The 14,486-nt window shown below is 43.4% G+C and overlaps 1 protein-coding gene across 1 annotated transcript in view; it reads left to right on the plus strand.

Moving 5' to 3' along the window:
- usp54a (ubiquitin specific peptidase 54a) overlaps positions 1 to 14,486 on the plus strand; it is a 38,104-nt gene that overhangs the window by 11,963 nt on the left and 11,655 nt on the right. The window contains exons 2-12 of the mRNA XM_034552859.1: positions 3,318 to 4,181; positions 9,700 to 9,792; positions 9,883 to 10,017; positions 10,113 to 10,226; positions 10,771 to 10,853; positions 11,071 to 11,173; positions 11,284 to 11,430; positions 11,538 to 11,687; positions 13,080 to 13,248; positions 13,536 to 13,727; positions 14,259 to 14,393. Coding sequence (XP_034408750.1) covers positions 3,987 to 4,181; positions 9,700 to 9,792; positions 9,883 to 10,017; positions 10,113 to 10,226; positions 10,771 to 10,853; positions 11,071 to 11,173; positions 11,284 to 11,430; positions 11,538 to 11,687; positions 13,080 to 13,248; positions 13,536 to 13,727; positions 14,259 to 14,393 — 1,516 coding nt within the window. The 5' untranslated portion in view covers positions 3,318 to 3,986. The remainder of the gene's footprint in view (positions 1 to 3,317; positions 4,182 to 9,699; positions 9,793 to 9,882; positions 10,018 to 10,112; positions 10,227 to 10,770; positions 10,854 to 11,070; positions 11,174 to 11,283; positions 11,431 to 11,537; positions 11,688 to 13,079; positions 13,249 to 13,535; positions 13,728 to 14,258; positions 14,394 to 14,486) is intronic.

Consider the following 14,486-nt stretch of genomic DNA (forward strand, 5'->3'; position numbering starts at 1 on the left):
AAATCAATACACTGTCTGTCTGTCTGCTGCCAGACTCTTTATCACTGCCTCACCATGTATCCATCCCGGCTGGCTTCATCCCAGTGTTCCCAGTAGCATCAAGTCTCCTGGTAGCTCTATTGTCGGCCCTGTGGAGCTGGAACCGAGCCAGCCTAGCGAATTAGAGGTGATTATAGCTGTGTGTGTGTGTGTGTGCGTGTGTAAAGCCTCTGCGACAGACTGGCATTTTGTTATATAACCAATTTTACACCAAAGCAGTCTCGGTGCTCACCAGGAGAGGAAGCGACCTCTTATCAGGCTGAAATAATCCTGACTCCGATTGGTTAGTCTGCCGTCCAGGTACGCCGACAGTCAAGTTTCATTCTCTGTTCTCCTCCCCAATTATTTTGGGACCAGTATTGCAAAGTCTCACTTTTAAGTTAAAAGGTTATTTATTCCATAGTTTACATCACAGTACAGGATTCAGTCCTTAAACCATTTTTTTTTTGTTATCACCTTCTTACTCCAGGTCAATAACACCTTTTGTTAAATATGTAGTGTCATCAGTGACATAATCATTTCTATTCCCACGGTATACACAATGAGCAAAATTCACGACATTCCCCAAAAAATGTGTGTGATTAGCTTCCCGACTCCTACATATGAGCAGCCTATAGCACTGAGATCGCCTGGATTCTCGTCCCACCGCACGTTCCCATCGTTTTATCCCAAAGTATTAATTTATCTTGACCTAAAGTCTAATGGCAAGGTTAACCATCTCTTTGTAATCTTTTTTTTAAATTATTCCAACACCTCTATTGTATTGGAGACACACATCTCCTAACATGGACAAATAAAACTTAAACTACCTGAGAGATACTCCAATTAGGGTGAAATTACCCTTCAGCCCGAGTCCGGTCATGTTTGGGTGCTCGTCTCAGTTATTTAGTGTGAATGTCACCCGGGTTTTATTATGGTCTATTTCTCTAATCCTACTGGCTCCATAAGCCCCAAACTGCCTTCATTTTACACTCCTTTCCTTTTTTTAATTAACATTTCACTGGTGTTGATTCGACCTTGGGACCCTAATGTGTTTCTATAAGATATAAAAAGCTGCAATCATTCAGGAAAAATACGTTTTTTTTCCACCTCATTGCGGTGTAATGTGAAGGCATGCTGGAAGCGGCTTCTCCATGGTTCATAAATGTCATCGACACACTTTTTGTCTCCCATTTAGTTTCGCTCAAGACTTTTCACAAGTTTCTCAAACTCCTGACAAAAACCAAAACAACCCTTTTTTTCTTTTGAGTTGAGGAATAGAGGAATCAATAACTCGATTGATACTCCACACGAGAATGTGTAGAGATGACAGAATCAGTTTTTTGTTTATTGACTGATCGTGTTCCCCGCCACGGTCGGTTGCTTTTTGTTAATCAAGAAGAAATGTGTGATTTTCTTTCTGAGCTCTGGTTGCAGTCACCGTTGTGTGCTTCAGGTAGTAGCCCACTTCCTGTTGGCGGCGGTTGCATCTCGCTGTTGAAGGCTGTTTTTGGATTTGTTGTTTTGTTGTCATCTCACAGAGAATAAATAAACAAATCAAGTCCTACTCGTAATAATGTTACATTCTGGTACATGGCGGCTTCTACTTTGAACAGATGACCGACTGCAATTAATAAAATGTATGTTGTTAATGGAGGAGTGAGACAGAAACAAACACACACAGAGACAGACGGTCTAATCCTGCGCAGACAGACAGAGTCTGATCAGGCTAATCCCTCCTCACCTCCCTCTGCTCTGACCGGCAGTTTACCTCTCACACACCAACTAAATAACACACACACACACACACACACACTTACTTTCTGGCTTCTCCCGCTCTGTGTTGATACTTATTTATTCACTAAAGCTAAAGAGCTAAAATGAGGTAAAATCCCAGAATTTATCTGCAACCGTCTCTTTAAGACTTTCTTTGTTTTGGAGGTTTGCGGAGCATCCGGTGAGCTTTGCCTGTTTTTTGTTTTTTACATTTTCGAACCAGACAACTCGAGAAAAAGTTAAAAGATTTACTCCGGCGTTGTCCCAAATCTTTTGAAATGTGTATTTTTGCATGCAATTCATTAATTAGCACACTGAGTTATTCTGATGAACATGACAATAGGTTGTTTATAATTTAGGACTTGAGCACAGATGTTGCTGCTCTGCTGTCAGAGTAGGCTTTTGATGCTCTGAGTCATGAAGGTGTGTGTGTGTGTGTGTGTGTGTCGTCCTGTCAGCTGATCCCTCGTGTTGTAAACAAACGCTTGGAGTGACACATCCGTGATCTCACACACATACATGTTGTACTTTATACTGCACGTGCTACTTAGAAAGTTGCGCTTTCTTTTTATATATTCTTTTTTTTTTTTAAATTGGCCCATTTGCACTCTCTACTATCTTTTTATTGCAGCTGGTGAAAAACTATTTTTCCGGATGGATTTGCATTCATTCAATGTGTGTTTGGTATTACTTGGCAAAAAATAAAGGCTTGAGGTCTTTGGCAGCAGAAGTAGACAGTCAATGAGATGAGAGACAAATAAAAGGCTGTAAATGCCTCTCTCTGTTTTTGTGACTGCAGTGTGAAGAAGAGGAGGAGGAGGAGGAGGAGGAGGAGGATGGTTTCCTCTGTCTTTAGAAGTTGTACATTGTCTCCATATAAAGTCTTGAACGATATTTAAAGGCCTTTAAATCCAGTTAGGTCCGTTTTTTTTTTTTTTAAAGAGCAAAGTTGGGTTAACGTCGGCATTACTGAACACACACTGTGTTCACATTATTCTTCACTTTTAAAGTTTCATAATATTCACCAGCTTTGTTTTTAATGTAATGTCTAATATTATCCCCAGGTAGAGATGCAAAGCCCTTAAATAATGGAAATACTTCTGTTGGCTTTGTATATTGGGACCAGAAGTCTTTAACACGTTTTGCAGGTCTTGAAAAGTCTTTTTATGTTTGCTGTAGACTTAATTACTTGATTAATAAAGTAACTACCTATCTTTTGTCTGTTGGCTAGTAACCTCAGTTGCTCATAATGGGCACACGTCCATATTAATTAAACACTTAAATGTTCACATTGAATATTTTGTGTCTTTTGTGGTGGCTGTCTTTGTGGGGGTTTTGTGTCTTTTTAACATAGCTGTTAGACTTGTAAACAATACATATATTGAATAGTTATTTTACAAGGAATTATTGTTTGAAAGCGTTAAGAAATCTCCGAGCTGAGAGGACGGTCTCACAGTCTGAATGTCGTGTGCCTGAACGCAGAAAACAAAATATCTCAAACTCTTTTTTTCTTTCTTTTGCAGATCCGTCCTGAGTCGCTGACCTGTGACCCCTCCCCCTGACCCCAGCGGTTGGTTCTGGCTAGTGTGATGATGATGATGATGATGATGAGGCGAGGTCACGGCTCAGCTGCACATATCGCATAGTGTGAAGGGAGGACAAAGGTTGTCGCGACTGCAACACACGGACACGCAGAGGGATGAGCCCTTGAAAGTTTTTTTGAGTGCAAAGAAGACGACCGTTGGAAGGTCACGCAGAGGGTACAGCGGTATTTATAAAAGCTCTGGGGCTAAAACCTGAGATACAGAACTGCTGGATATCCTTGGAACTTTTTCAATCTTTTTGTGCAATTCTCGGAATTTTAAAATTGCAGACGGTAGAGATTAGTTCAAGTCAAAGAACCGTTGAACTAAATCTTTTACCGAGGACTTCATTTTGTTTTTTCGGAGCAGAACTACATTTTTTTTTTTTCTTTCTTTCTTGCAGTTTTCTTTTTGTTTCCTCCTTCTCCCTCTTGTCCATTCTGTTGTCGGGAGTCTTCTTGATTTTTTACAATTTCATCCTCTCCTCCTCCGACGGAGGAAATGTCTCTGTCTCCTTCGACACGAGAACGAAAGACAGGAAGTTGACTCCTGCTAGGAGCGAGGCCGAGAGACGAAGGAGGAGAACGGAAAGAGGAGCGAGCGGGGAAAATGTCGTGGAAGAGGAACTACTTTGCGTCGGGTGGAGGCGGGGGAGTCGGGAGCGGTGCTGGCGGCGGCGGCAGCAACGGTGGTGTTGGGATGCAGGGGATGTTGACGCCTCGCACCATGACGTCCATCGCTCCCAGTAAAGGGCTGAGCAACGAGCCGGGACAGAACAGCTGCTTCCTGAACAGCGCCCTGCAGGTACGCCCACACTTTCTGTCATGTCTTTCACGCACATACATACACTACCTTTTCTCTGTGACCTTTTGACCCCTCTTGTGAGACAGGATGCCCAGTGTACCTGTTGTAGAGCACACATGCTGACTCTTCCTCTCAGGACCGGTGTAAAAACAGTGTTTGAAGACATGAAATATCATTTGATTGAATAAATTACGACCACAAAGAGCTGACACAATCAACAACAACAAAATACTCCATCAGTCCCCAGCAAGATGACTTTGAAGATGACTGCAGTATTGGCCCTAAACATGTTTATGTGCATCAGTATTGACTGAATGCATCCACTGTAGATGCTGACAGAAGCCTCCGTTCCACCACAGTGCCTTTGAGCCAGTCAACCAGTCAATGCTGTGGTTGGTAAACAGCAGTCAGACAGATGACTCCCCCCATCCACATAACTACCAGTTTGATAATCTCCTCCATACTTATGTGAGCCTGTAATGAGCCTCCTCCAGGAGCCCGTAACGCCTCCCAGACTGCACATTACACTTATTTATGACTCAGCCTTTTAAATAGGAGGTTGAGGAGGAGGTGTGTTGTATGCCTTCGACAATAAGAGCTGCGACCGTGTGAGAGTAGTAATTATTGATGTTTAAACAGAGGCTGACTCATTAACCCCGCAGGGTGGGGCTGCTGTTGAAATGACAGACTCGGATGAAGCGGAAACACACTCATTACATCGTTTAACGGAAGCTTTGTGGGAGGTCAGCAGCAATATTGCACACGGTCAGAGGTCACCGCACAAAGACATCACATGTGTCATCTGGCATCAGTAAAAAAAAACTTAATCTGTATACAGTTGTAATTCTTAAAACTCAACCGGCGGTCGAGTTGCATTGTGGGTCATGTAGGCGCCAAGTTTTGACGAAGAGGAAGAATGTGCAGGGGCAACATCTCTGGTCCTGCTGCATCGATTATGATCTTTTTTTAAATTTTTTTTTTTTATGTGCACCATGTGTGTGACCGCATTTTTAAATACCATGCATTGTTTCCTGTGACTGCTTCACAATAAAAGCCTCCCCTGTGTTTCAGTTAAGGTGTTTGAAAGTGAAGCAGCAGCAGGAAGGGTTGCGTTAGCATTAGCATTAGCATTAGCATTAGGGGTGCTGATTTCAATCGGATCAAATTACAAACACTTGCACTGGATTACATGCTGCGTTGTTTTCTGTCAAGCCTTCGTGTTTGAACTACGCTAAAAATGCAAAGCATTAGAGGGATGATTAGAGTGCATTGATTGGCTTTTGCAAAAAAAATCAAAGTCAGACCGTCCAACAGTGCACTCTAATATTTCAGCTCCACACATGCCCGACAAACCTCTCATTAACAGATTAATGCATGAAAATAAAATAACTTGTTTCAAGTAAATGTCGACAAAAATCAAAGGACAGACCAACGGAGACTTCTTCCATTGTGGTTGGATCTCATTGGGATTAACAATATGAACACAGTGTGCCCTACAGTAACTTTCGCCCTGAGGTATCAGTCTGCAGGACCTCCCCCTCCTCCTGAGCCCAGTGTACCGTGAACTCTCACACTTCCTCGTGACTTCTCTGCACTGACCACCTCGACCTCCCCCCTCCCCCCTCCCCCAGCTCCTTCAACAGCCCTTCAGCTCTCTGTCCGTCTGTTCTTCTTGACTTGTCACCGTTGCCTAACGTCAAAACAAAGTGATCAAAAGGCTTGCGAGGCTGCGAGCAGCTGAGCTGAGGGAAGTGGAGGCGGCGTGGCGTGGCGGACCGGGGGAGTCGTCGGGAGGCTTAGCGGCTCCGACATGTGACGAAGAGGAAGAATATTGTGGTAACGCGCCTGCTGAAGGTTTTTTAGTTCAGCTGTTCACGCATCTTCATCTTCTCCTCCTCCCTGCTGCTCAGGGCATCCAGCTTTCTGATGTTGCTTCGTTCGACTTTATTTATTCAAGCAGTAATTCAATTAATTCCACATTAATTTAACGGGGATGGGACGCCATTCGGTGTGTTTGCAGGTTTTAACACAATAAATGTGAACACTTTGAAACTATCTAAACTATCCAAACCGTTTAAAAAATATATATTTACTTCTTTTTCGGCAGCTGTCGTTTTGAGGTCATTGGTATGAAAACCAACTTTTAATATAGTAATAGTATAGACATCCCCGTTGAAATAGTCTATAATTATGTTTTTCTTCTTTTCTCCCATAAGTGTTTCTATCAAGCTGAGAAACGGTATCATTCCCACACAAAAACAAACCCTTAAAGAGGACTTCCTCCAACCTAAAAGCATGAAAGACCATTAAAAGTACAGAGTGGTCCTCTCGGCCACCTGACTGTACCCAGCAGTGTATAAATATAATCCGTCTATTTAGTCTTTTGAGTGTGTTTAGGAGTAGGACGCACCTCCTTCAGATATTTAAAGAATTCATTAAAATCCCCGGTGTTTTACCCCCTCTCGACAGACACTCCCACCCACCTCACGGCGTTCTGCTCCATCGGAGAACCGCTCCTTCCTCCCTCTGCCTCATCCCTGCTCCACCAGATGGGTTTTGAGTCACAGCTTTTTATGCATCGTTGACATTAAAAAGGTTCCAGTTCCGGTGTCAAAAGTTGAACAGAAAACATTATTAAATGGCCTCGACACTGACTGACACATTGTCTCCGCAGCAGGTTCTGCAGATCTTCATAAAAAAAGAAGAAGAACTGAAACAAGTTGATCTTAGTGAGGACGTGATGCTTTTCATCACATTAAAGTAAATATCTGGCTCTTGGTGTGACATAAAGAGGCCACCTCGGGCTGTGGGAAATGGTGACAGAGATTTTCACCGTTGTCTGTCATTTTATAGATGACATAATTAATAAGGTACATTTAAAAACTGATTTATCAAATGAAAGTATACAGAATTTGTCTTGTTCGGGTCTGTGCTGAAGGTTCGTTTGTCCTGGCCGACCGAACGCTGCTGCTTCGTCCTGCAGGAACAAAGTAACATATTGGACCTGGTGGGGTGGGGTGGGGTGGGGGAGGGGGACAGGAAGGAGAAAACAAACGCACCCAAAGTGCTGACAGCACAGTATGTTTCACTGAGGACTCCTGTCCAAGGAGGAGCCAGATTCACACCTCACAGCTATTAGTCACACACACCGGCTGTCATTTTTAGAAGAAGTGTATGTATGTATGTATGTATGTATGTATGTATGTATGTATGTATGTATGTATGTATGTATGTATGTATGTATGTATGTATGTATGTATGTATGTATGTATGTATGTATGTATGTATGTATGTATGTATGTATGTATGTATGTATGTATGTATGTATGTATGTATGTATGTATGTATGTATGTATGTATGTATGTATGTATGTATGTATGTATGTATGTATGTATGTATGTATGTATGTGTATATGTATATACACACACACACACACACACACACACACACACACACACACACACACACACTGCAAAAAGTGCCACACACACTGAGGCAAAGTTCTGTTTCATAAGAATTGTTCATCACTCCACAAGGATTCAAACTACCGGTATACCCGAGTCTGACCTCCAGCCCTCTGCGGCTCTTTTTAAAACTCCTTCTCATTAATAAAGTGATGAAAAAATTCCTCTACGTCTGAATTCCTGTCGCTCAGCGAGAGCAGTCTCCCAAAGTCTCTGCACAAAAAAAAAGTGCGAAATATTCTGGGTCGAGCAGATGGGTACAGAATATATACAGAAACTCATAGAAATGTTCTCATCTGCAGTTCAAACCAAGTTTCTGTGCTGATGGTTTCTGATCCTGTTATGAAACTTCTGGCTGCCCCCCCCCCCTATCGTGTGTGTGTGTGTGTTGTGGTTTAGGAGAGTCCATGTGATCGTTCAGATGGTTTACTGCAGCTCTGTTCCAGTGTACACACACCGTACCACCTTACCTTTTTAGATCTGTCAGATGGTTTGTGATGGTCTCGTTCACACCTACTCACAACTGACAAACATATTTCTGTCCTCGTGCTGCTGCAACACCATAATAATAGTATTTTTTTTCGTTTGCATGTGACGGCAGGCCGTCAGACCTGTCGCACCCCCTGAAGTCAAAGCGTGGTTGTTGTGACGGTGTTGTGTTGCAAGAGGCCTTTAACTGTTACCTCCCCCGCAGCTCAGTGGACAAGATGAGATTTTAGCACGTTCATCAATACGCCTGACGTTATTCCTTAATTATTCGTTCTTTTGTGAAAAAATTCTGGAATCGATGTGACTTTATGTTTTACGTTCCAAAAATGCAAAGATATTTCCTTTTACTATCGTAAATGACAAAAAAAAGTGCCAAATACTCACATTTTTAACCCTACTTTTAGATGTTGTCCGCGCTGTAGCCGAGTTACAGCGGATGGAAGCGTGACTTATTCACATTTTGCTACATTTCAAAAGTTTGCTTACAATTTGCTTGACAATTGAATGAAAACATGGCTTTCGTGACATTTGTTCTCTCTGACACGTGACACATCATGTTCTGTCCTTTTTTTTTTTTTACCCTGTATATCGTCTTGTCACACACACACACACACACACACACACACACACACACACACACACACACTTTATCTCTCAACATCACTCTCACTTAAACACACTCCATCTCTCTCTCACACACACACACACTCGCACTCCTCTTCATCACGCAGAAGGCCAGATGGTTTCCTGAAGCAGATGGAGAGAGTGATGAACACAGTTTGACACGCTAACACACACACACACACACACACACACACACACACACACACACACTCTTTCATGTCTTCACTTGTGTTTTGGACTAAGTCTCTTTCGCTCTCTCGCACACATTTCAGCTTGTCCTCAGGTCACTAAACTTAAAAAGCTCTCTGATTGGCCGGCTGTGTTCTCAACAGCGGTGGCCGTGTGCGTCTGTGCCGACAGGTGATTGGCCGGTATCTCACGTCACATTGAGCCATTTAGTGGCGTCCGAGCAGCCGCCGCAGCACAGACGCATCGATTTTCATGCAGTCTATTCAGATGGATTTTTAATCTTAAACTTTGATTGGAGAGAATTCAGTTGTCTGCTTTTAGGCTACGTAAAAAATAAAAAAAAAAGATAGTTTTCTCGATGTGTTCGTCTGCTCTTCTGGCTTAAAATCTTACTGCAGATTTGTGGACAGAAAGGGTTTTGGAGAATCCTTCGAACTCTTAAACCAGGATTATTTCAAATCCCTGCTGAGATTTTGGGATCCGTCTTTGGCAGGTATTTGTTGTTTTTTGGGGAGGGTGTACAGACCACCGGTGAGGCAGATTTTTATGTAAGGGTTGTCAGTTTTATTATTTTACAATCTGACTATTTAAAAAAAAAATTAATTCCTGAGTGGAATTTCCCAACTGTTCTTCTCCTTATTTCTTTAGTTTCATCTGTCACCCCTTGAATGGTGACCTGACCAAGGTGTGTGTGTGTTTATTTCCTTTGTGTTGTTCACGGACATCATCCCTCCATCTCTGTCTCCTCAGGTTCTGTGGCACCTCGATATCTTCAGGCGTAGTTTCCGCCAGCTGACGACTCATAAGTGTATGGAGGACTCGTGCATTTTCTGCGCTCTGAAGGTGAGAATCGCCCGTACTGTGAAGCTGATTCCCGGACCAGCTTCCTGTTTCTAACATTATCCATGCGTCTGTATCCCCCTCGTCCTTCAGAGTATCTTCGCTCAGTTTCAGTACAGCAGTGAGAGAGTCTTACCGTCCGACGCGCTTCGCAGCGCGCTCGCCAAAACCTTCCAGGACGAGCAGCGGTTTCAGCTCGGCATCATGGACGACGCTGCAGAGTGCTTTGTAAGACGGCGGACGCTGCTGCTTCACTCGCCACTGGAAACGGGAGCAACTCGGAGGACACGCTAAACTCATTTCTGTTCTGTGCGTTTCTGCAGGAAAACATCCTGATGAGGATTCACTTCCACATTGCAGATGAGACCAAAGAGGACATCTGCACGGCCAAACACTGCATCCCGCACCAGAAGTTCGCCATGACGCTGTTCGAGCAGGTGAGACTGAGACGCGGTCTGACTGTGGACGCTGTTCACCAGCCAAATGACAAAAAATGATGCTTCTGCAGTCTGACTTATTTGTCTAAATCAAGTAAAGATCTTTCAAAGTGTCAGTTATTTTTAAAGATGCACTAATTGCAATTCTCTTGTCAAATTCAGATTTCTTTTTTTTTCTTTTTTTACCTGACCTGTCTTCCAATTCTTTCTTTCTTTTCAAAGTACTTCAATGGCAGCAGACACAAGCATTTTTGTAACCTTTCTTTCATGGAAAATTCAAGTGTATGTTCAGAAATAGTCATTTTTAAAATGAACATGATATATAATGACTCAAGGAAACATTATTCTGATACTGTGTACGTAGCCCTATTGCAGAGCATAAACTCTCAAAAGGAAACGCATTATTAATTAATCTGATCTTCAAAATACAATATCATATTATCTGTTGAGGTGTATTTTCAATATCAAACTGTTGTTGTCAAAATGTCTGCGTTACAGTGCCAGTTATGATGTTTACGTGTGTGTGTGTGTGTGTGTGTGTCAGTGTGTGTGCAGCAACTGTGGAGCGGCCTCAGACCCTCTACCCTTCATTCAGATGGTCCACTACATCTCCACCACCTCTCTGTGGTAAGTCTGTGTGTGCGTGTGATATGTTTAGCTCCTATCTCAGAATATGTAAGTTGAGGCCGTCCTCCCACACACACTCATGTCGCTAGGTTACACTTCAGGGTCACCTAGGCAACCGACTAATCGCTCTCTCCATCATGGCCCACACCTAATTGATTTTTGTGAATAATTATAAAGTCACAAACTAGAGCTATGAAATGAGTTTCTCTTCCCTCAGTAACCAGGCGGTGAAGATGTTGGAGACGAGGGAGAAAGCGACTCCCGGCATGTTCGGGGAGCTGCTGCGAAACGCCAGCATGGGAGACCTGCGCAGCTGTCCCGTGAGACATTTTCACAACACCATTAATAGTTATTAATCAACTGGTCGCAGCTTCTCAGATGTAAAGATATCAATGTAAATGTTGTACATGTTCTTCCTCCTCCTCATCAGAGTCAGTGTGGTCAGCAGCTCAGGATAGCTCGTGTCCTCCTCAACAGTCCGGAGATCATCACCATCGGTCTGGTTTGGGACTCTGAACACTCGGACCTCGCCGAGGACGTCATTCACACCCTGGGAACCTGCCTGCGTCTTGGGGATGTATGACGTTTTTGTTTTTAAACAAACACACAACAGAGTCATCAGCACACAGTGTTAGAAAATCCGTTGAGCTACTTGATTGAACTCCTCTTCTCTTTTGTTCTCAGTTGTTTTACAGGGTGACGGAGGAGAAGGCTCGTCAGTCCGAGCTCTACCTGGTCGGCATGGTGTGTTACTACGGGAAACATTACTCCACCTTCTTTTTCCAGACAAAGATTCGACGATGGATGTACTTCGATGATGCGCACGTCAAGGAGGTATATTCAGACCTTTTTTTTTTCTTTTACGGTTAGGTATCTCCAGTGCGACTATACGTCAAACGATACCTGCAATCGATCCTTTCTGTGCCAAAATCTAGACATTAAATTAAATTAATGTGATTTTATTTCGCTACAATTGTTCTGGGATTTAATGCGACATTTCACTAATGCAGTTTAAGAGCAACAAAATATTTTTCACTATTGATTAAAGGTAGAGTTGGTAATCTTCAACATATTTGTTCAAATTCACAAGATACCCAACAGTATAAGAAGTAATTATTAAGACTAAATGTGACACACTCTTCCTTTTTAAATATATTTGAAAGTCAAAACTCTTGTTTACATAAGAATGCAGTAGTTTTACTTTTAATAGAGTATTTATACACTGATATTATTACTTTTACTTAAGTAAAATTAAATTAAGTATTTCTTCCACCACTGCAGGATATTTAATGAGGGTCACTGCCGGTATAGAAGCACAAATCTAAGTGTGTGGAGGCAGTGAAAGGAAAGGAAATGGCCGCATGTTGTAGTCGTTAATCTCTTTCTCTTCCTGGTCATCCTCACACCTCTCTGACTTCCCTTCTTTACCTCCTTCTCCTCTTTTACTTTTACTTTACCCTCTGTTCTTTTATTGCTGTACTCTAATAACATTAATGGACTCATGACATATCACATTCCCCCACTCCCTCTATGTCCCTCTCTCTCTCCTGGTTGCGAAAACAAGGATATCCCTCTATTGTTGATCTGTCCAGCTGGACAGGGCCGAGGGTGTGGTCAGAGCACACACACACACACACACACACACACGCCCACAGCAGAGGCTTTTGCTCACACATCTCTTTCTTTCACACATTTTTCACACTTAAGCGGTAGGCGGTTGACGAACAGTTTTGGGATTTCGTGACGTCCCTTTTTAGATCTGAGCAGATCCAGGGGTGAACGAGGACTTTTTATTTTTTTATTTTTGGTGGTGGGAAAATGGAGTAAAAGCTGAAATAACAAGCGGGAAGATTTGTTTCACAAACGGAAAAGAAAACGTTGTCTTCCGCCTGATGAAACCACCTCCCAAAACTTCAGCTGCTGTCACGGTTTTAGCCGCCGAGCAGTGTTTTCGAGGTGAACGGGGACGTCTTTCCTGCGGCTGGTAAATTCATTTCTGGCGATGGTTTGCTGTGGAAAAGCTTTTATTTCTTAACATGTAGTCAATAGGAAATATTAGTCTTCCTAATTGAATGTGATTAGCATTAGCCTCCAACTACAGGATGTATTTATTTATATTTTTTTGTCTACTACGCCAGTAGTTTTCAGTTCTCGGTTTGGGGGCTTTTGTACCGTCTCCTTTTGGACTCATCGTCCGCTGTGCGTTGTTTTGTCGCTCCCCTTCAGATTGGTCCCAAGTGGAAAGACGTGGTCTCTCGCTGCATCAAGGGCCACTACCAGCCGCTGCTGCTGCTGTACGCTGACCCGCGTGGAACGCCGGTGTCAGTCCAGGACCTGCCTTCACGCTTCGACCTGCACCACCTCACCAAGGCCTGTTACGACAGCGAAGACTCGGGTAACTACAACACAGCTAGGAGTCGTAGTAGTAGCACGACAGCAAACATTCAGGTAACTAAACCAGAAACGGTAGTACTTGTTGTTGTAGTAGTTCTAGTACTATGACGGACAAGACTAAAAGACAGCTAACCGTTAGAGAAGTAGTTGTAGCAGTAGTCGTAGCAACAGTGATGTTTTAGCCGTGTCTGATATGATGTATATTTGTGTGCGTGTATATGAGCACATCGCCGCCGCTGCCCCCCGACTTGTTTACTAACGCCATCCCCCCTCCACCCGCTCGGCCAGGCCGCGAGCAGTCCATCTCCAGCGACACTCGCACCGATTCGTCGACGGAGAGCTACTCGTACCGACAGCCCTCCCACTCGCACCATGAGTCCCTGGCCAGTCACTACTCTTCTGACTCCCAGGGAACAGTCATCTGCACCGAGCGCCCAGACGGAGCCCTGCACGCCTCGCTCTGCAGCCTGGATACCATAGGTGGGTGGCTGGAGAAAAGGTGGTCTGGGTGAAGTGAAGCCTCCCATGAAGTGTTGGTGGGAAAAGTTCAGTAGATCAGCTCGAGGGACGTGCCTGAACATCATTGTATGGAAATAAAGCCTTTTTATTATTGATTAATTAAGTTAAATATAAATATTCAGTCAACATCTGCAATACATAATATCTATTTATACTAAATGTAACATAATGTTCTCAGTGTGAAGTCTTCATAATGTAGTTTGACTGAAAGTGGCCTGAGACTATTAGCTGTTGTCCCGCAAGTTGTTAACCAATCGCAGCTCATCTCTCTGACAACACACCATTCATTCATTTATATTTAATATATATTTGATTTGATCATCTTTTGTTATGGGCAGAAAATAAGCTAATTGTGTTGGTATTGTTTTTATTTTCCTGTGAACTTGCTGCGCAGTCATTCACGCTCCGCCATCCGTCTTTACTTCTGCCATTGTGTTGCATGATGTGGTGACCATGCTGTAAACATCTGTCACCATGCTTCTCGTTGCTAAGGCCACGTGACGGACAGTGAGCAGCACCAGTCTCTGAGGAAGGGAGGCGGGGCCGGGGATAGGAGGCGGAGCTCTAGCCGCCACCGGCGATCTAAACTCGACAACGAAGCCCCGACGGCTGGTTACCACAGTGAGGGTAGGCAGGGTCCGGGGCGCAGGGGCCAATCACAGGGCAGAGAGGAAGCTACTGGGCGGACTATTACATTTGTTTGTTCAAATTCGACCTACA

This window comes from Cyclopterus lumpus, chromosome 15 (genome assembly GCF_009769545.1).
Source record: "Cyclopterus lumpus isolate fCycLum1 chromosome 15, fCycLum1.pri, whole genome shotgun sequence".
NCBI lineage: Eukaryota > Metazoa > Chordata > Actinopteri > Perciformes > Cyclopteridae > Cyclopterus > Cyclopterus lumpus.